The sequence below is a fragment of the Bufo gargarizans genome, chromosome 4 (assembly GCF_014858855.1).
Source record: "Bufo gargarizans isolate SCDJY-AF-19 chromosome 4, ASM1485885v1, whole genome shotgun sequence".
Taxonomy (NCBI): domain Eukaryota; kingdom Metazoa; phylum Chordata; class Amphibia; order Anura; family Bufonidae; genus Bufo; species Bufo gargarizans.
The window spans coordinates 178,792,972-178,815,124 of record NC_058083.1 but is presented as its reverse complement, the minus strand read 5'-3'; the positions used below and the strand labels follow the sequence as shown (position 1 = coordinate 178,815,124).

The 22,153-nt window shown below is 43.8% G+C and overlaps 1 protein-coding gene across 1 annotated transcript in view; it reads right to left on the bottom strand.

Annotated features, from left to right (window-relative positions):
* The window catches only part of NCEH1 (neutral cholesterol ester hydrolase 1), a 35,109-nt gene that overhangs the window by 7,316 nt on the left and 5,640 nt on the right, over positions 1 to 22,153 (bottom strand). Inside the window, exons 2-4 of the mRNA XM_044290580.1 lie at positions 15,625 to 15,853; positions 14,254 to 14,323; positions 4,884 to 5,055 (exon numbers count right to left, since the gene is read on the bottom strand). Of these exons, the coding sequence (XP_044146515.1) occupies positions 4,884 to 5,055; positions 14,254 to 14,323; positions 15,625 to 15,853 (471 nt within the window). The remainder of the gene's footprint in view (positions 1 to 4,883; positions 5,056 to 14,253; positions 14,324 to 15,624; positions 15,854 to 22,153) is intronic.

The following is a 22,153-nucleotide window of genomic DNA, read 5'->3' as shown; positions in this document are numbered from 1 at the left end:
TATGGTGTGTACCACACTCGACATGGACCAGAGGAAGCAAAGGAAAGAGCTGTCTCAAGAGATCAGAAAGAAAATTATAGACAAGCATGTTAAAGGTAAAGGCTATAAGACCATCTCCAAGCAACTAGATGTTCCTGTGAGTACAGTTGCACATATTATTCATAAGTTTAAGATCCATGGGACTGTAGCCAACCTCCCTGGACGTGGCCGCAGGAGGAAAATTGATGACAAATCTAAGAGACGGATAATCCGAATGGTAACAAAAGAGCCTAGAAAGACTTCTAAAGAGATTCAAGGTGAACTTCATGCTCAAGGAACATCAGTGTCAGATCGCACCATCCGTCGTTGTTTGAGCCAAAGTGGACTACATGGGAGACGACCAAGGAGGACACCATTGTTGAAAACGAATCATAAAAAAGCAAGACTGGAATATGCCAAACTACATGTTGACAAGCCACAAAGCTTCTGGGAGAATGTCCTGTGGACAGATGAGACAAAAATCGAAGTTTTTGCCAAGGCACATCAGCTGTATGTTCACAGACGAAAAAATGAAGCATATCAAGAAAAGAACACTGTCCCTACTGTGAAACATGGAGGAGGCTCTGTTATGTTCTGGGGCTGCTTTGCTGCGTCTGGCACAGGGTGTCTTGAATCTGTGCAGGGTACAATGAAATCTCAAGACTATCAAGGAATTCTAGAGAGAAATGTACTAGCCAGTGTCAGAAAGCTTGGTCTCAGTCGCAGGTCATGGGTCTTGCAACAGGACAATGACCCAAAACACACCGCTAAAAACACCCAAGAATGGCTAAGAGGAAAAAATTGGACTATTCTAAAGTGGCCTTCTATGAGCCCTGACCTCAATCCTATTGAGCATCTTTGGAAGGAGCTGAAACATGCAGTCTGGAAAAGGCACCCTTCAAACCGGACACAACTGGAGCAGTTTGCTCATGAGGAGTGGGCCAAAATACCTGCTGAGAGGTGCAGATGTCTCATTGACAGTTACAGGAAGCGTTTGATTGCAGTGATTGCCTCAAAAGGTTGCGCAACAAAATATTAAGTTAGGGGTACCATCATTTTTGTCCATGCCTGTTTCATGAGTTTATTTTTTTACATAATTCTGTTGAAGCATGGTTGAAAAACAATGTCTGACTTTCATTGGTTAACATTTATAGAATTTTAATTTATTATTACTTTTGTCAGATTAAAGTTATTTCTGTGACCATTGTGACTTTTTCTTTCATTGACCAAAGGGTACCAACAATTTTGTCCACGTCTGTATGAGTGCCATATCTTCCACAACTATCTCTTTATAATAACCCCAGTGTAGAGTTCACACTGAGATATTGAGCACCACTTCATCCCCATTGATTAGTAGAACCACCCCATTCTGCCAACATAATGAATATAAAGTTGTTTTTACATGGTTTAAAATGCGGACAGGGGGTACTCTTATGTGATTGGAATACACTTTAATAGACCTATGACTGCATAGGAATAACTAAATATGTTTATAGGGCCTGTCAGTGTCCATTTAACTCTCTTGGGCATGGAGTTCACTAGAGCTTCACAGGTTGCCTGGAATCCTCTTCCACTCCTCCATAATGACAACACGGAGCTGGTGGATGTTAGAGACCTTGTGCTCCTCCACTTTCGTTTGAGGACGCCCCACAGATGCTCAATAGGGTTTAGGTCTGGAGACATGCTTTGCCAGTCCAGCACCTTTACCCTCAGTTTCTTTAGCAAGGCAGTGGACGTTTTGGAGGTGTGTTAGGGGTTGGTATCATGTTAGAATACTGCCCTGCGGCCCAGTTTCCGAAGGGAGGGGATCATGCTCTGCTTCAGTATGTCACAGTACATGTTGGTATTCATGGTTCCCTCGATAAACTGTAGCCCCCAGCAGCACTCATGCAGCCCCAAACCATGACACTCCCACCACCATGCTTGACTGTAGGCAAGGCACACTTGTCTTTGTACTCCTCACCTGGTTGCCGCCACATATGCTTGATACCATCTGAACCAAATAAGTTTATCTTGGTCTCATCAGACCACAAGACATGGTTCTAGTAATCCATGTTCTTAGTCTGCTTGTCTTCAGCAAACAGTTTGTGGGCTTTCTTGTGTGTGCATCATCTTTAGAGGAGGCTTCCTTCCGGGACGACAGCCATGCAGACCAATTTGATGCAGTGTGCGGCGTATGATCTGAGCTCTGACAGTCTGACCCCGACCCCTTTAACCTCTGCAGCCATGCTGGCATCACTCATATGTCTATTTTGAAAAGACAACCTCTGTATATGACACTGAGCACGTGCACTCAACTTCTTTGCTCAACCATGGCGAGGCCTGTTCTGAGTGGAACCTTTCTTGTTAAACAGCTGTATGGTCTTGGCCACCGTGCTGCAGCTCAGGTTCAGGGTGTTGACAATCTTCTTATAGCCTAGGCCATCTTTATGTATAGCATCAATTTTTTTTCAGATCCTCAGAGAGTTCTTTGCCATGAGGTGCCATATTGAACTTCCAATGACCAGTATGAGAGAGTGCGAGAGCAATACCACCAAATCTAACCCACCTGCTCCCCATTCACAACTGAGACCCTGTAACACTAACGAGTCACATGACAGCAGAGAGGGGAAAATGGCAAATTGGGCAAAATTTGGCCATTTTCCCTTAGGGGTGTACTCACTTTTGTTGCCATCGGTTTAGACATCATTAATGGCTGTGTGTTGAGTTACTTTGAGGGCACACCATATGTACACTGTTATACAAGCTGTACACTGACTACTTTACATTGTGTCAAAGGATCAGATCTTCAGTGTTGTCAGATGAAAAGACATAACATATTTACAAAAATGTGAGGGATGTACTCAGTTTTGTGAGATATTGTAGGTTATTTTCTGATGACATATTCCCTTTACGTATAGTACACTCCCATAACAAGCCTTATGGTTGGGGCACCGTACCGAATGGCACTGTAGGCTGCATGTACCCCTGCCCTACACAGTCTGACATGGTCCAATCAGCATCAGACCCTGTTGTCAAGGGCAATAGTGATGCCCATTGCCAATTCATTCATTCACAAGAGGAATAAGAGAGGAATATCACAATGCAGAGTACCAAAAGATGCCCCAGAACAGTTTTTACAAAATCAGACATGTCAAGAAAGATTTCAGGTCCTGTGTGAAAGATATTTTAGACATTAGGGAAAATGTATCAAACTGGTGTAAAGTAAAACTGGCTTAGTTGTCCGTAGCAACCAATCAGATTCCACCTTTCATTTTTCACAGTTCCTTTGGAAAATGAAAGGTGGAATCTGATTGGTTGCTATGGGCAACTAAGCCAGTTCAGTTTACACCAGTTTGATCAATCTCCTACATTGTACTCTGAGGCAGAAAAGCAAGTTTCCCCAGAAACTTTAATACATATACTGCATAATAAGATATTCATTAAAAATAACATAAGCACATTCAGGTCTAAATCAGGTGAAAGTGGTTTATGTGCATATGAAATTAATGAGAAGCAACCTCAACTACAATTATTCAAAAATGACAAAAAATATTTGTATTAAAAGGGGTTTCACATCTGGACATTTAGATATGCCACATATGTCCAATTGGTGTGGGTCCCACTCCTATCTCAAGAAAGGGGCCCTACCACAAATGGAGAGGACTCTGCAAGTGTGCGGCTTTCTCCATTCACTGCTATGGAGCTTGTAAAAATGGAGGAATGAGCACAGCCAGCTATTTTCAGAAGTCCCACAGCAGTGAATGGACAAAGACTCACATGCACAGTGTCCTCTCCATTCACAGCAGGGCCCCTTGCTCCCAGAGGAATCAATGTGCCATACATGTCCAAATAGGAGAGCCCCTTTAAGATCTGCAGAGACTTGGTCCATATCAAGGATTTTGTTTGTCCCTGTTTATAGAATCCTTCTGGGCACATTACCATGAGCACCGTGTGCTAAGCCAACAGCGCCACTTAGTGGCCAGAGGTGGCATGAACATCAGTCAAAAATCTGTTACTCTGGTGTAACAGCAAAAAAGTGCAAATATTTGTGAAGGTCCACCAAAATTATCCATGACAGAAATATGGCAAAAGTACATATATACTTTAGCTATTTCCATACTTCCTACTGAGTGGCATGGAGCTGCATTACGCTTGACCACCTGCGCCTCCTCATGGCGGACATGCTGGAGATGCTTTAACCCACTAATCTATGCCTGCTTTTGGGGGCTTAGAAAAATGATTTCATGGCAGTCAATCCATGTCTCAGTCTACTTTAACACTGGCGTTTTGGCTCTTCGTTTGTGAGATCCGTTCAGGGCTCTCACAGGCGGTCCAAAATGGATCTGTTTGCATTCTAATGCGTTCTGAGTGGAAAAGGATCCGCTCAGAATCCATCAGTTCAGTCTCTAGTCCGCTTTGGAGGCGGACACCAAAACGCTGCTTGCAGCGTAAATTCAGCTTTGGAAAGTCAAGGAGGATGATGAGAGTGGATCCATCATAGATGTTTGCATTCTGAAAGCTTTACTTATTATGACATCATGTGTTCCCCTATTGTATGTGCATATTACATGAGTTACTTATGCTTCGTTGCTTGACAACGGCCGTACACGAGAGCCCAGATATTGCAAGTATGCTATATGGTGTTTTCAGAATAAGGGCTCATGCACAAGACCGTATATCCGTGAGCGGTCCATATGTCCCGGAGCGGCATACATCGTGCGCACAGCATCATAGGTTACTATGATGTGCCCGCCCACAATGTATGCCGCTCTGGGACATATGGCCCGCTCACGGACCGTATGTCTCGGAGGGCATACAGTCGTGTGCATGAGCCCTTAAAAGACAATTTTACTCTCGAGGATGGGTCAGTATGCATGTGTTACCTGTTGACACACCGCAGCTGCTAGGTTTCCTCCAGCACTGTCTCCAGAAATTGCAATCCTTTCTGGATCAACGGAATACTTGGCGAGAACCTCTGGTTGCGTAAAGTATTTGGTGGCTGCATACACATCATTTATTTGCTCTGGAAAATGAACATTTGGTACCAGCCTGTACCTACAAATAAAACAGACAGAAGTATAGGCCATAAGTAAAGCAGAACACGTATCATTGTATTCCTGTAATAGGAAAAACCCTTTAACTCTCAATGGGGGGGGGCACATTTACCAAAATACGCTAGAATTCTGAAGCAATTTGTAGCAAAAACTGGCGTACATGCCTTGTCCAGACAAAGGAAAGAAATTGGCAGAAGGCTTGATTAAAGGAGTGTGTCTTAGGAGGCAACAATGTGCGCTAAAATCGTGCCAAAATTTGGGCATAAAATTGTAATGTAAGGTATAGGTGGTAAAAAAAGAGACTCGGCAGTCTAAAGGTGCTCCAGCATCAGCCACTGTGATAAATCTGGCGGACCTTTAGACAGTCTGGCCTGAGTTCACACTGTTTAAATATGGTATTAGAAAGGAATCCTACATAATAAAATCCCTCTGTGCCTGCGCTGTGTCCATGCGCGATGTGTTGAGTTAAATGCAAATGCGCCAAGTTAAATGAGTTAATTGCGCATGCGCGTTGCGCCGGTCAATAGAATCGCAGCTCACCACACAGCCGTCCGGACCCCCCACATCAGCGTGCCGCCGGCCAATAGAAACACGGCGCACCTCAGGCCTCCTGAACCGCCCACAGCTACAGCACTGTCCTACACTCCGCCGGTACTGCCCACAATTGCGGCGGCCAATAAATACAGGGCGCACCACACGCCGCTCGGACCACCCACAGCAGCGCGCCGTTATTATGGTGTGCTGTGTCAGTTTGAACACCGCCATTACTGTAAATAAAACAGAAGCGCCGCCATTAGTCCTGTCACAGGAATGCAAATATAAAAATACATAAATCACTGCGAAAGGTGCACCACAATGATATGCAACTGACAACACTGTCATTTATGTATTTTTATATTTGCATCCACACATTATCCCATCTTGTGCAGGATGCCATTGTGGTGCATGTGGTCCGCTGACGACATCCTCCATTGTATGCATTTTTGCTGGGGATTGCCGTTAGCGACGGATCACATGCGGAGGAATTGCTCCCCCGGTTATAAACACGCCAACGTGTTTGGGGTTTTTGACCATTTCCTCCCATTTAGGCCACTTTATTTCAGTTATTTTTCTTGATGTTTAGAATGTGCCATTGCATACTGCTGGTAGCATTCTGTTCCACCTGGTAGCCTGTGTCACATGGCCTGTTATAGGTGGGGCTTACAGCCTTATCATCTCTCCCACTGCCTGAGTGATCTCACTATGGAGGTATGTGGGAGCTTGGCGGTAAGTTGTATCTTAGCACCTCTCAGACCGTGTTCACACTCCGTGGGTAGTTTAGTGGTAGGAACCCATGCCATGCTGAGATACCTTGACGGTGGTGCAAAAGGGCTCCGATGTGTTCCTGACTGGAATGCATTGGCTAAAGTCTCAGTTGGTAACATCAGCCTGAGGGATTAGCCGGTGTTGTCAGTTACATATCATTGTGGTGCAGCTTTCGCAGTGATTAGTGCATATTTCTACAAAGAATTAAAAGTTTATTAATTAATAGAGTTGTCCTGCAAATACAATGTACCTTTAAACCAGCTCACAATGAGATACAAAAATAATAATAATGGAAAAGTATAGTCCCCTCACCGATCCCCTGTCTTCCCCCGCGCCGACACTGCTTGCAGCCCCTTGCTGACACAGAAAATGCCACCCAGTCACCTCTGACCTTAGCCTCTGCCACCGATTAGCTGAGTAGGTATTTTTCAGCAGCAGGGACCCTGGGAATGTCCGAAACAGGGGCAGCTGAGGAAAGTTTTATTATTTTATTATTTTTGTACCCCATTATGAGCAAGTTTAAAAGTCATTTTTATTCACTAGACAACCTTTTTAAGAATAGCCTATCTGGTCAGATATTGAAAACTCATTCAATATAATGTGAAAACAGTTTTCTACCTTCAATGTTGATGACGTTTCAGAACCCAAAATTATGTATAATCCTATGTCAGTGCCTTCCGGACACATTTCTGTGAACATCAATTGTTTTAATAAGAGGATAAGCCAAGCAAATTATATCTTAATTTGCCACGTGCAATCACCAAAACAATTACAGGAGTTTTAATCCTTAACACATGATGTTAAAATGACTTAATGTGAATGTCAGTGTGGATCACTGGCACGGGCTGCCGTGTTGCTCACATTTGTAGTGCCTGGCGTACTGACTACGGTGGATTCCGTGTAGGCTAGTTGCCATTGACCTACGCGTAGTTGCGGCAGTCTGGTGAGGTTAATGGTCTGCGTGTGTCTGCTAGGTGTCAGATGACCTCGTTATCCTGCTCTTTATATACCTGTGAGCTGTGGGTTTGGGGGTCAGCCTGTCTCCAGCTTACTGGGTGCAAGAGCTATGCACCTGACCTTGGGATATTCCATGTGCCCGGTCTATGTGGTCACCTAATGGATGTCAAAAAATTAAAATAAAAAAATGGAGACAGCACGTCCAAAAGGCGGAATTTTATTCCAGATGCAACGTTTTGGCTTAGTGATAGCCTTTGTCAAGCAAAGGCTATCACTAAGCCGAAACGTTGCATCTGGAATAGAATTCCGCCTTTTGGACATGCGGTCTCCATTTTTTTATTTTTTTTATTTTACCACCACCCCTGGAGACGAGCACCCGCAGCATTATTACTAAGGAGTGCTGTTCACCCGTGTTTGTGTTATGCGGTCACCTAGTGAGGCATTGAGGTCACTTTGTCTGGTTTTGTGGTGCAATTGTCCGTTCGCCCATGGACTAACTCTGCATGGGAAACAGGCATCTACTAGTCCGGTTCTACGTCTTGTGTGCAGCTCTGTCTGTTCGCTCATGGACTAACACTACATGGGGAACAGGCATCTGCTAGTCCGTGTCTATGCCTTCGGTGAGAGGGCTCCTGGGTTCTCTGGAAGGAGGACATCTAGTCTATGTGTTCAGCTTTTCCTGTGACTTCCATGCATCCCTTCCTCATGGTGGCCAGGCATTTGCTTGTCTGCTTGTGACCGCCATACATCTGTTCTACATGGGGTCAAGGCATCTACTTGTGTTCTGGTTCCAGTTATGTGTCCTGTGTGGTTGTTTGAGTTCCAGTTTGTGTGCCTGGGTTCCAGTCCTTCTCGTGTTTGTGTGGACCGCTGGTGCTTGCTCCATCAGTGTCTGCAGGTAAGTGGCCAAGTGTACTAGGACCATCCTGGAGGTGTGACCAGTGAGCCCTCAGCTAAGTTCATCCCCAGCATCAGGGGCTCAGTGAAGAATCGGGCTCGCTGAGTCTCTGCCCTCTGAGTTTGGCCCCAAATCAAATCGTTGCACTTGGTCCAGTGGTATTACCTGTCACTGGTCCCTTACCTGCTGGTCCAGTTTCAGGGTGGATTTAATTTAAATCAAAATGATTTAAATCACGATTTAAATCACTAGTCAGTAAGGCTTGATTTAAATCATAGTTTTCTACATAAAAACTAATTCTTGCTGGTATAACTTATAATATGCAAGTAAATGAAGATTTTTAGAATAACAACTTTTCATATTAGTTTGATTCGGTTGATTCTGCATTCATAGGTTTGTAGTAGTTAGGGTTAAGGTATTTTTCTCAACTCTGTTCATGTTATAACATTTTTGCTGTGAAGAGGCATGTGATCTCTGCTGAGTCAAATTCATTTTTTAAACCTGCAAAAGTAAACCAAGCATCTGTGATAATATCTTGTAGGCAGAGAAACTGCCCAATAATCTTACAAAAAACTCTGGAAGAGCATGACATTGTGAATGGATTAATGGAATGTATTTACCCAAACAATTACACATATAGAAACATAGAATGTGTCAGCAGATAAGAACCATTTGGCCCATCTAGTCTGCCCAATATACTGAATACTATGGATAGCCCCTGGCCCTATCTTATATGAAGGATGGCCTTATGCCTATCCCATGCATGCCTAAACTCCTTCACTGTATTTGCAGCTACTACTTCTGCAGGAAGGCTATTCCATGCATCCACTACTCTCTCAGTAAAGTAATACTTCCTGATACTACTTTTAAACCTTTGCCCCTCTAATTTAAAACTATGTCGTCTTGTAGCAGTTTTTCTTCTTTTAAATATTCTCTCCTCTTTTACCTTATTGATTCCCTTTATGTATTTAAAAGTTTCTATCATATCCCCTCAGTATCGTCTTTCTTCCAAGCTATACATATTAAGGTCCTTTAATCTTTCCTGGTAAGTTTTATCCTGCAATCCATGTACCAGTTTAGTAGCTCTTCTCTGAACTCTCTCCAAAGTATCAATATCCTTCTGGAGATATGGTCTCCAGTACTGCGCACAATACTCCAAATGAGGTCTCACTAGTGCTCTGTAGAGCAGCATGAAGACCTCCCTCTTTCTACTGGTAATGCCTCTCCCTATACACCCAAGCATTCTGCTAGAATTTCCTGCTGCTCTATGGCATTGTCTGCCTACCTTTAAGTCTTCTGAAATAATGACCCCTTAATCTCTTTCCTCAGATACTGAGGTTAGGACTGTATCACATATTTTATATTCTGCTCTTGGGTTTTTATGCCTCAGGTGCATTATCTTGCACTTATCAACATTAAATTTTAGTTGCCAGATTTTTGACCATTTCTCTAGTTTTCCTAAATCCTTTTCCATTTGGTGTATCCCTCCAGGGAACATCAACCCTGTTACAAATCTTTGTGTCATCAGCAAAAAGACACACCTTACCATCGAGGCCTTCTGCAATTTCGCTGATAAAGATATTGAACAATATGGGTCCCAGAACAGATCCCTGAGGTACCCCATTAGTAACAAGACCTTGGTCTGAATATACTCCCTTGACTACAACCCTCGGTTGTCTGTTCCTCAGCCACTGCCTAATCCATTCAACAATATGGGAGTCCACGCACAAAGACTAAAATGTATTGATAAGCCTTCTATGTGGGACAGTATCAAAAGCCTTACTAAAGTCTAGATATGCGATGTCTACTGCACCTCCTCCATCTATTATTTTAGTCACCTAATACAAAAAATCTATCAGATTAGTTTGACATGATCTCCCTGAAGTAAACCCATGCTGTTTTTCATCTTTCAATCCATGGGATTTTAGATGTTCCACTCCTTAAAGGGATTCTGTCACTAGGTTTGGGGCTATAGAGCTGCGGACATGAACGGCTAGATCGCCGCTAGCATGTCTGCAATATATGTGTCCTATAGGGCTGTGTGGTTTTAATATCTTTAAAAAAGGATTTTTATAGATATGTAAATGAGTGTTGAATGTGTCCAAGGGGCTGTACGAATCTTACTTGTGCCCAGCCACGCCCGCCTGTGAAGGAGCCCAGCACCACCTATGTCTCCTCCTTTCATCAACGATAGATAGCCGTAATCTCGCGATGTGCGAGCTCGCGCATGCGCAGTGCCGGTATAGTGTTCCTTCCCTGTGCTGGCATCAGCCTCAGGGAAATAACTGCACATGCGCGAGCATCGCGAGATTACGGCTATCTATCGTTGATGAAAGGAGGAGACATAGGCGGTGCTGTATTCACACAAAGTATTATGCGAATTGACTTCAGATGTTTCATCTGAAGTTGATTCGCTCATCCCTAGTAGCTATTAATGTTGAGTGAACTTGTGTTTTCAAGCTCGACGTACAACGTTCGGGTAATCTATATAACTTATAGTCCGTGGTAACGGAATCCATGACAGAATTCTTAGATGCGGTGTAACCTGAACCTTGTACATTGAACTAGAAAACAGAAGTTCGCTCAACACTAATAGCTATGGGCTAAACCAGTTTTCCTTTGTACCAGTTTGATAAATCTCCCCCAATGTGTTTTAAAGGGGTTATCCGAGAGTATAAACTGCCCCCCCCCATATGCCAGGTCCCCCAAACTGAATATACTTACCTGACTCCCCGCTCCTGGTCCCTTAAATTAAAACTTCGGGGAAGGGGTTTTCAGCCAATGGCGGGTGGGGATGAGCCTTCCTAGCATCGCGGGTGACGCTAGAGAGGCTTATGAAAATGACAAACAAAGAAATCCCTCAGGGGGTTGCTACGCCAATATTTAACATGAAATTAGAATTTAGTGGTCACGAGGACCAGGCGTATTTTCGCAGCTCCTCTGACTAGTAATAAAACTCGATTTTATTTCAATCCTTTAAAACCAATCCATTTCTTGGGAACATGTTTAAAAACTTCAGGAGTACACAGAATCAGGGTCAAGTGCCAGGTATCCATGTACACTTCTTATACGCTAAACCTTCATACTATTTGAATAGACTGTGTGTGTATTATCTCTTGATTCAGATAATGCTTGTAGGCACCCTGACAAACTCCTGCCTAAAAAAATCGAAACTTTTTTTAGGCAGGAGTTTGTCAGGTTGCCTACAAGCATTATCTGAATCAAGAGATAATACACAACCAGTCTATTCAAATAGTATGAAGGTTTAGCGTATAAGAAGTGTACATGGATACCTGGCACTTGACCCTGATTCTGTGTACTCCTGAAGTTTTTAAACATGTTCCCAAGAAATGTATTGGTTTTAAAGGATTGAAATAAAATCGAGTTGTATTACTAGTCAGAGGAGCTGCTAGAGAGGCTTGTCCCCGTCTACCATTGGCTGCTCCCCCCCCCCCCCCGAAGTTTTCATCCGTCCACCGGAAGAAGCAGCAGTAGTGCAGGGACCAGGAGCGTATTTTTCGCCGTATAAGACGCACTTTCCCCCCCCCCAAAAGTGGGGGGAAAATAGCAGCGCGTCTTATACGGCGAATGCTGCTGATTTTGCGAGTTTTCAATGATACACCCGCCGCGATGCCGCGCGGCGGGTGTATCAGCTGTAAGGGAGGAGGGGCTGGGGGCCGGCATCTGCATTTATAATGACAGCGGGGCCCGTGCAGTGACTGTATTCTACTACACGGGCCCCGCTCACTGTATAATCGTATCTCTAATAGTAAATTGTTATGTACATAATCGCATAATGAGCGCTGTGTATTACTTACAACTACAAGCACTCGCCGAGAGGAGGGAGGAGGCAGGCTGGGAGGACGGGCGCAGGCAGTGTGAGTCATACGTCACGCGCCTGCGCCGCCCACTTTATGAATGAAGCAGGCGGCATGAGCGCATGACGTATGACTCATGCTGCCAGCGCCTGTCCTCCCGGCTTGCCTCCTCCCTCCTCTCTGCTACCTACCGAGCGGCGAGCGCTTGTAGTTGTAAGTAATACACAGCGCTCATTATGCGATTATGTACATAACAAATAACTATTAGAGATACAATTATACAGTGAGCGGGGCCCGTGTAGTAGAATACAGTCACTGCACGGGCCCCGCTGTCATTATAAAACCAGATGCCGGCCCCCAGCCCTGTATTGAGGGTCATTCACTACAGGGACACTTATGGAGGGGATCTGTGGATGACACATAGCATAAGATGCTATATTTGTGTCATCCACAGATCACCCCATAACTGTCATACACAGATCCTCATAACAGTGCCATCCAGAGAGCCCAATAAGAGCCACCCACAGATCCCCCATAAGTGTCACCCACAGATCCCCCATAAGTGTCACCCACAGATCCCCCATAAGTGTCACCCACAGATCCCCCATAAGTGTCACCCACAGATCCCCCATAAGTGTCACCCACAGATCCCCCATAAGTGTCACCCACAGATCCCCCATAACAGTGCGTCACCCACAGATCCCCCATAACAGTGGCATCCACAGACCACAATTAGTTCAAAACCCACCAAAAGCACACCTTTTGGTTCAAATTTTTTTTCTTCTTATTTTCCTCCTCAAAAACCTTGTCCTCAAAATTTTCCTCCTCAAAAACCGCGTCTTATACGGTGAAAAATACGGTATATTCAGTGTGGGGGGCCTGGCATATGGGGGGCAGTTTATAACCCCTTTAAGTACTTGAGCACCACAGATTAAGGACTATGGGGGAGTTATAATCTGCCTGCGGCAGATAAGTGATGGAAAAAGTCACAAAATGTGTGTTTGTAACTTTTTGAACGACACTAGTGACAAGTTTTGGGTTTCTGCGCTGCAGTCATGACTTTCTGAAAATGGGGGGTGTCAAGGCTAGTGAGTGGGTGGGGGTAGCTGGTCAGCCGCATTTATCTTCATTTGCACCTGTTTTTAGGCGCAAATGTAGGCAGAGAAACATACAGCAGCGCTATAGTCGCATCCTCTGTCAGTGCTGGAGATTTAAAGGGTTTCTGTCATCAGAAATAACGTTATGTAGCTGGCTGACATTAGCGATGTGCTAATGTCAGCAGTACATAACAGTGTGCTTTATAACTACCTGCCTGCCGCCGTTCCCTTAAAATAAAGACTGTTAATGAGCCTCTAGGTGCTACTGGGGCGTGGCTGCAGCACCTAGAGGCTCCGTCTTCTCAACCTTTGGCACACCCATGTACAGTTGATTGACGTCCTAGTTCTCCTCTGTGCCCGTAAAATCCTGCGCTGTCCTGTTTAGTATTCGGCGCAGGCGCAGTGAGTGAAGCTGGCAGCAGGAGAGCATTCTTCACTCACTGCGTGGGATTTTACGGGCACAGGAGAATTAGGACGTCAATCAACTGTACATAGGCGTGCCAAAGGGTGAGAAGACGGAGCCCCTAGGTGCTGCGCCACGCCCCAGTAACACCTAGAGGCTCATTAGCATATTATAAAAGTCTTTATTTTGAGGGAACAGCGGCAGGCAGGTAGTTATAAAGCACACTGTTATGTTCTGCGGACATTAGCACATCGCTAATGTCAGTCAGCTACATAACGTTATTTCTGATGACAGAAACCCTTTAAACATGAAATCTAACAGGGCGGACCACATTTCAGCAGTAGGTGTGGGAGCAGAAATGCATCCATTAGGCCACTGATTTCCCATGGAGTCCATTGCAGGATCTGTGTGTGAGCGTGATCCTCCGTTCTGGACTTGCAGAAGCGTACGGCATTATCATGGTTTATAATGCTTTGTACCTCTGCTTGACCTTACTTCCACAGAATCATAGTGACCTAAAGCTGCCAGTATGATCCCGTAGAAGTAAGTTCAAGCAGTGGCACACAGCATTATAAATCATGATAATGCCATGTGCTCCTACAGGTCCAGAACGGAGGATCATGCTCACACACAGATTCTGCAATGGACTTGTCCATGGGAAACAGCCCTAAAGGTGCTCTATCCTGAAGAATGAAACCAGAAGGTCGTGGGTTAAACTTACTCAATAGAAACAACAACTGCATTCACATCTTCGGCAATTCTTCGGCACAGGCTGTCGTAGGATCTTGCTTCTAAAACATATATAATAAGTAATATAATCAATATGGAAATAAGGAAATCTACTAGGTAATGCTGAGCCCTGCTGAGGCACTACAATACCCTGGGACAGCCGGTAGTTGTACAGATAAAGGGATTCTCATTTCATGAGCACCTATGTGAATGGCTGATAACATAACCGCTGGGACCCCAGCAATCAGCTGTAATCTGTGCATCACCCATTCCGAAATACTTAGTCGGATCTTAAAGGGAACCCGTCACCTCCCACATCCATCCCGAGCCACCAGCAGTACCTGCGTGTAGCCAGCAGCGTGTTTCTGATGATGCCTTTCTTCCTGAAGGCAGATGCAGCAAAAGTACTGAAAACGTTGTTTTATCCCCTGCCAGCGCGCTTCTCCACACATGGAGCAGCGGCCTCCTTGCTTCAAGTCATGGTAACCGCACCCCTTCATTGTGACTGACAGCCGGCTGTTTGTCTGGCTTTGCCAAACTCGGCATAAGCGCCGTCAGTCACAGCGAAGGGTGCGCTGTTACCATGACTTAAAGCAAAGAGGTCGCTGACATCCATGTGGCCTGTTTTTTTTGGCGGATCCATTGTAACAATGCCTGAACTTGACCTTAATACGGACAAGAATAGGACATGATCTAATATCTATCCTTTTTGTGGGGCTATGCAACAGACATACGGATGTGGACAGCACACGTTGTGCTGTCCGCGTTTTTTTTTTTGCGGACCCGTTAAAATGAATGGGTCCACATCCTATCCGCAAAAAATACAGATCGGATGCGGACAAAAACTAAGGTCATATGAATTAACCCTAATGTTTTCCAATATGCAAACTTCCCCTATCTGCATGTTACCCTTGATGCACCTTCTGTAATTTGTTATAATCCTGGATGTTGTTCGATACATTTGGCTTCTCCTTAAACCTAACACTTCTGTCTAGAGAAGCTCCTCCAGTTTTCCTACTCGCCCTCCTCCAGGAGTGAGATTGCGACTTTAAAAAAAAAGCCACAATGATAAATCTGGAGTGACACTCTTTAACATAGCTCACCACAACCACTTTTCCATCCATATTACAAAACTGTAGTGAGTGGTGCAAAAAGTTGCACATTTTTAAGCAATCACTTAAATTTTGCACAAGCGAGTGCAAAAAAGTCGCAAAAGCCATATTTTGCTACTTTTTGATGCCAGAATTCTGGAATAAATGCATGATAAATCAGGGCCATGGAGTTGTGTGGTCCCAGCGCTAATGATGGCCTATCTTACGAACAGGCCCTGACCAAGTCCTCTATCTTCAGGATGAAAACATACTTGCACTTCCAAGAGCCCATCCTCCACCATGAACATAGATGACGCTCCGCTGTAATGAACCATGCAGCTCCTTCTTGGGTTCAAATATTCTGACCTCCACGCCATCAAAAACAGTGTCTGTGACTTGTAAATGGGGAGAGGATGCTGGATCCAACTTGTCAAAGTAGCCGGACACAAAATTTAGGACTCGCAAGTGGTGACCGAGACCCACATAATGGGCAAAGTTGCTCTGCAAAAATAAAGACAATAAATGATACAAAGGTTTACAACAATAGTTTATTGTATATGGACACATTTGTATAGTTCTATGATGGTTATAAGCACGACTGCGCCATTTAATTTAATTTATTTTGAAGCCAGAGATGGAGTCCACACATATCTACCGACAGTCCGACACCAACTTCACCCAGAACGGACTCCATGACTTTGACTTCACAGCCCTGATTATTGCAGGTTTGGTGATATGTAATTGTATTCATTATTGTTAAGGGCCCTTTACACGGGCTGAGATTCCACCAGATAATCGCTAATGAGCCTTCATAAGAACACTTGCTAGCGATTATCTGCCGGTGTAAAAGTGCTTTCAATTACCCGATAAACGAGCAAAACACTTGTTGTTCGGTTATTGGAATCATTTGTGACGACACCTAAATCATTGTTTGTCTGCAGAAGATCCTGCCATCTAAACACCACAAACAACGAGTATGTAAGGGGACGAGTGATGGCATTAGCGATCGCTCCTCCCCATACTGTGGAGGTGATCACTTCAAGTAACTGCAGCAGTCTCCTCCACTGAGGAGCAGGTGATTGCTGGGAAGGAACACTTCCTTCCTGATAACTGACTAATGAATTGTCCCATCTAAAGGGACCTTTAGACATAAAGTTCAGTAAATAAAGAATACCACAAAATTAGAAGATCGACAATGAACCGCTAATACCGTGACTCAACCCACATGTACTATAAAAAGTAAATGGAAATGTAAAATGTCAAAATGACTCAAATGAGCTAAACAAAAAAAAAAAAGCTTACGAAATGTCTCATTGGTTGAAGTAACAGAACAGATTGCACAATTCTTTCAACGGTGCATTCACATGACTGTATTTTTGGACTCATTCATTTCTACGCGGTCACAAAAATGCAGACAGCAGAGATGACATCTGTGCCACTGAGCAGCAAATTACAGCAAATTAGACATTTTTTCAATGTGACCTCATCCATATTTTGTGGATATGCAATATGCATAAAAAAGAACACAAAACTTGAAACCTAAATAAGCCATACACCACCTTAATGCTGTAGCGATCCCCGCTGCTCTCCACTTTCACCTCCTGGCTCATGTCAGGAAACATCTGCTAGGCCAATCACTGGCTCAGGCTGCTCACCACTGCGGCCAGTGACTGGCGGAGCGGGCCTTTACTACCATTTTTTGACATGTTGAGCTGGGTGTCACAGTGTAGAGGGAGGGGAGGAATACCAGAATGACAACAGAAGGAAAATGACCAGGAACTTGGCCTCAAGACTAGGGAAAGGGAAATGGTGACCACCTAGGGAAACCCTAAACCTAGCCCTGACTCCTGTCAGTATAAATAGACCCTGAAGGTGGGAATATTCATACACCATAAACCTAGGCCATAGTAACCCTGAAAAGCCCTAGGATTAGTGACAGGGTCTGAGACTACTGGTTCCTTCCCAAATAAACAAGCCAGCTTCTCCCTGAGGCCTAGTAAATAACGAGCAAATGGGAGCAAGAAAAAACCAAGAGAAGTACACTTATGGTCAATAGAAAATGAATGAGCAGGAACTCAGATGAGGACCACACACCAGCTGTTCCAACTCCAGGCAGAGAATATCAATCGCAAGGTATGAAGTGTGAGTCCAGACTAAATAGAGGAGCAGTAATGACCACAAGCTACACCTGAGACAAGAGGTGTGGTCATTACCAACAACAACACTGCAACAAGTGAAAACATATAGGCTGACAGATAACCTAACTTGCAGCCAGTCTCTCAGATCTGCTAACCTCTGTCACTGGAGTGACCGTGACAGTAGCCCCCCCTTCTACGGGTGACCTCCGGACACCCAGGACCGACCTTATCCGGATGTGCCCTGTAAAAGGCTTTCACAAGGTGACTACCATTAAAGTTGGCCACTGGAACCCACATTCTCTCCTCTGGACCGTAATCGTTCCAGTGAACAAGGTACTGAAGGGATCTACGGAGAATTTGTGAGTCCACTATCCTGGCGATCTAAAATTTATGATTACCGTCCACCATGACTGGAGAGGGAGGCAAGGAGGACAGTTCAGCAGGTTTGACATATCTCTTCAGCAATGATTTGTGGAAAACATTATACAGACGTGGACAAAATTGTTGGTACCCTTTGGTCAATGAAAGAAAAAGTCACAATGGTCACAGAAATAACTTTAATCTGACAAAAGTAATAATAAATTAAAATTCTATAAATGTTAACCAATGAAAGTCAGACATTGTTTTTCAACCATGCTTCAACAGAATTATGTAAAAAAATAAACTCATGAAACAGGCATGGACAAAAATGATGGTACCCCTAACTTAATATTTTGTTGCGCAACCTTTTGAGGCAATCACTGCAATCAAACGCTTCCTGTAACTGTCAATGAGACATCTGCACCTCTCAGCAGGTATTTTGGCCCACTCCTCATGAGCAAACTGCTCCAGTTGTGTCCGGTTTGAAGGGTGCCTTTTCCAGACTGCATGTTTCAGCTCCTTCCAAAGATGCTCAATAGGATTGAGGTCAGGGCTCATAGAAGGCCACTTTAGAATAGTCCAATTTTTTCCTCTTAGCCATTCTTGGGTGTTTTTAGCGGTGTGTTTTGGGTCATTGTCCTGTTGCAAGACCCATGACCTGCGACTGAGACCAAGCTTTCTGACACTGGCTAGTACATTTCTCTCTAGAATTCCTTGATAGTCTTGAGATTTCATTGTACCCTGCACAGATTCAAGACACCCTGTGCCAGACGCAGCAAAGCAGCCCCAGAACATAACAGAGCCTCCTCCATGTTTCACAGTAGGGACAGTGTTCTTTTCTTGATATGCTTCATTTTTTCGTCTGTGAACATACAGCTGATGTGCCTTGGCAAAAACTTCGATTTTTGTCTCATCTGTCCACAGGACATTCTCCCAGAAGCTTTGTGGCTTGTCAACATGTAGTTTGGCATATTCCAGTCTTGCTTTTTTATGATTCGTTTTCAACAATGGTGTCCTCCTTGGTCGTCTCCCATGTAGTCCACTTTGGCTCAAACAACGACGGATGGTGCGATCTGACACTGATGTTCCTTGAGCATGAAGTTCACCTTGAATCTCTTTAGAAGTCTTTCTAGGCTCTTTTGTTACCATTCGGATTATCCGTCTCTTAGATTTGTCATCAATTTTCCTCCTGCGGCCACGTCCAGGGAGGTTGGCTACAGTCCCATGGATCTTAAACTTATGAATAATATGTGCAACTGTACTCACAGGAACATCTAGTTGCTTGGAGATGGTCTTATAGCCTTTACCTTTAACATGCTTGTCTATAATTTTCTTTCTGATCTCTTGAGACAGCTCTTTCCTTTGCTTCCTCTGGTCCATGTCGAGTGTGGTACACACCATATCACCAAACAACACAGTGATTACCTGGAGCCATATATATAGGCCCAATGGCTGATTACAAGGTTGTAGACACCTGTGATGCTAATTAGTGGACACACCTTGAATTAACATGTCCCTTTGGTCACATTATGTTCTGTGTTTTCTAGGGGTACCATCATTTTTGTCCATGCCTGTTTCATGAGTTTATTTTTTTACATAATTCTGTTGAAGCATGGTTGAAAAACAATGTCTGACTTTCATTGGTTAACATTTATAGAATTTTAATTTATTATTACTTTTGTCAGATTAAAGTTATTTCTGTGACCATTGTGACTTTTTCTTTCATTGACCAAAGGGTACCAACAATTTTGTCCACGTCTGTACATTTTTAAAGAAGTTCAAGACAAAATGCTACCAGGTTAATAATGGCAGAGATCTTATATGGACCAATAAACCTTGAACCCAACTTCCAAGAAGGTACCTTCAACTTAATGTATCTTGTGGACAGCCACACAGGATCATACGTCTCTTGTCAGCCATCCGTTTATAGTTGTTGCCCATTTTCTAAAAATTATTTAGAATTTTTCACCAACTAGATGACAAAGAAGAGGAAATCTTTCCTCTTCCGGTATACCAGAAGTCTCAGTACCAGAAAATGAGCCAAACTGCGGATGGAACCCATATGCCCCAAAAAACGGCGACTTATCAGTGGACTCCTATAAGAATAAAGGTAGCAGTGGCTACAGCTGGTGAGTGGATACAGATATGGTGCTCACTCTGCAACCCACGCCAAGTTGCCAAAGAGAATTAATGTTAAAAATATATAAGTGGAGGGCACACAAAATATCTGGCACAATGTGGACTTGTGGATCAGATAAATATTCATTAAATGTAAAACCTTAAAGTAGATAAAACCTAATGCACATTCTATAAATAGAGGGACGCTCTCTGATCCAATAGTGGTGAGAATCACATATCATATGTGGAAATAAATTGAGCTGTACATCCTATGAATATTAACAATACTTCATTAGTTCTGGCGATGTCGCATGGAACCTCTTAAATGCAATTAATTGTGAGAGTAATAAAACCTCGTGCTACTGCGCTTCTATTCATAAAAGAATTGTTCATGTAAAGCAGCGTATGCAGAAAGGAAGAAAATGTCCTGCTCAACGGATCCACAGCTCATGCAAGATCCCAAATATAGCCACCTATTCTCCTCACAATTTTAGCAGCACTCCGTGGTCCACTTCTCACACCCAGGTAAGTTTCAATACGGACACATACACACAGATATTTTTCGTGTACATTACCAGTCCGGTGGGTGTTGCGGCTACACGCTTTGAATTTCGCTGTGAAGCTGAGGAGTCAGCTTTGGATCTTTTGGCGTGGAGTCACGGTGTATACTAGGTGGCGTCCCACGTGTGCTAAGGTGAATCACGTGACTCAGTCCGTCAGCAGTATGTTGTACTAGTACTAGTAGTCTCCAAACCACTGATGCGGGAGGAAAGAAAACCAAGAAGTAACTAATGGATGATAAGTCTTTGCTGTATATCTTTGATAAAATAACTGCTTGTTGGTCCTTGCTGTATACCAAACGCATTTCGGAACAACTCTGTTCCTTCTTCAGTGGGTAACAGCAAATGCCTAACATGGAGATCCTTTAATAGGGTGTCTACCCCGATTGAATGAATTCTAACTATGTCCGAAAAAAAACCTGGATCGGATCTCAATCCTCCAATAGATGACTTATGATAGATCTTATACATCAAATATAATCTTTACAATAAAAACCATAAAAATTGCATCCAGACATTTAGATGGTGTTGATATGCTTCAATTTATAAAAAATGCATATGCGTTTCTAATGCGACATCATTGCGTTTTTTTGGGACAATGTATAAAAAGTTAATTAAATAGATCCCCCATTTTTGTCGGTAGTGGGTAGAGTGAACCTTTTAAAAATGGTAATGATGCCGCAGTTACTCTATGTGCTTAATAATGCCCCTGTCTGGATTCCGCGAGATAGGTTTAGGAAAATACACTCCATTTTTAGAGATCTTATTTGGAAGTATGGCCAAGCAAGGATTAAATTGGAGACGCTGCAGTACCCTAAGACGGAGGGCGGTTTGGCTGTACCTAATGCTTGGTTGTATTTCCTGGCGGCTCAGTGTCAGCATTTTAAGGGCTGGATTGACTTTCAGGCCGTGGATGTGACGGGAAAGATATTACAGCATTGGGTGGGTAGTAGGGACCTTATGTGCATTTTGGAGGGGGCGGGCATGCATGGGGGGAAAGATAGGGTCCTAGTTATTGATCTTATGAAGAAAGTGTGGGCGACGGTGAAGCAAATTAGGGGTGTGGGAGGAGTGGGGGAGCTTTCCCCAATATGGGACAACTGTCTGTTGCCAGAATTCATGTCACTGTCGGGACTTAGGAACTGGGAGTCTAGGGAAGTCATGAGGATAGGTCAATTACTTGATGGCACGGTATTCAAATCTTTTCAGGGTCTGCAACAAGAGTTTGATGTCCCCAAGAATTGGTTCTATCAGTATCTGCAATTGCGGCATGCATATGAGGTCACGGTGAGAAAAGGGTGTCGTATAGCTACAATGGATGTGGTGCAGAAACTTATCCTTCCGAAGGGCGGGAAGAGAGGACTGATTTCTCAGGTATATACGGTGTTATTGGATAGCTTTCTGGAAGGATTCCCCCGGTCAAGGATGATGAAGTGGGAAGGGGACTTAGGTGCAGTTTCGAAGGATCAGTGGGATGATATATTGGAGGCGGTTCCCAGAGTGTCTCTCAGCGAGCAGGCAAAATTATCACAACTTTTTATCATTCACAGAGTGTATAAGACACCAGTGTTTTTACGGAAAATTGGGGTCAGGACTGATGATAGGTGTCCGAAATGTATGGTGGA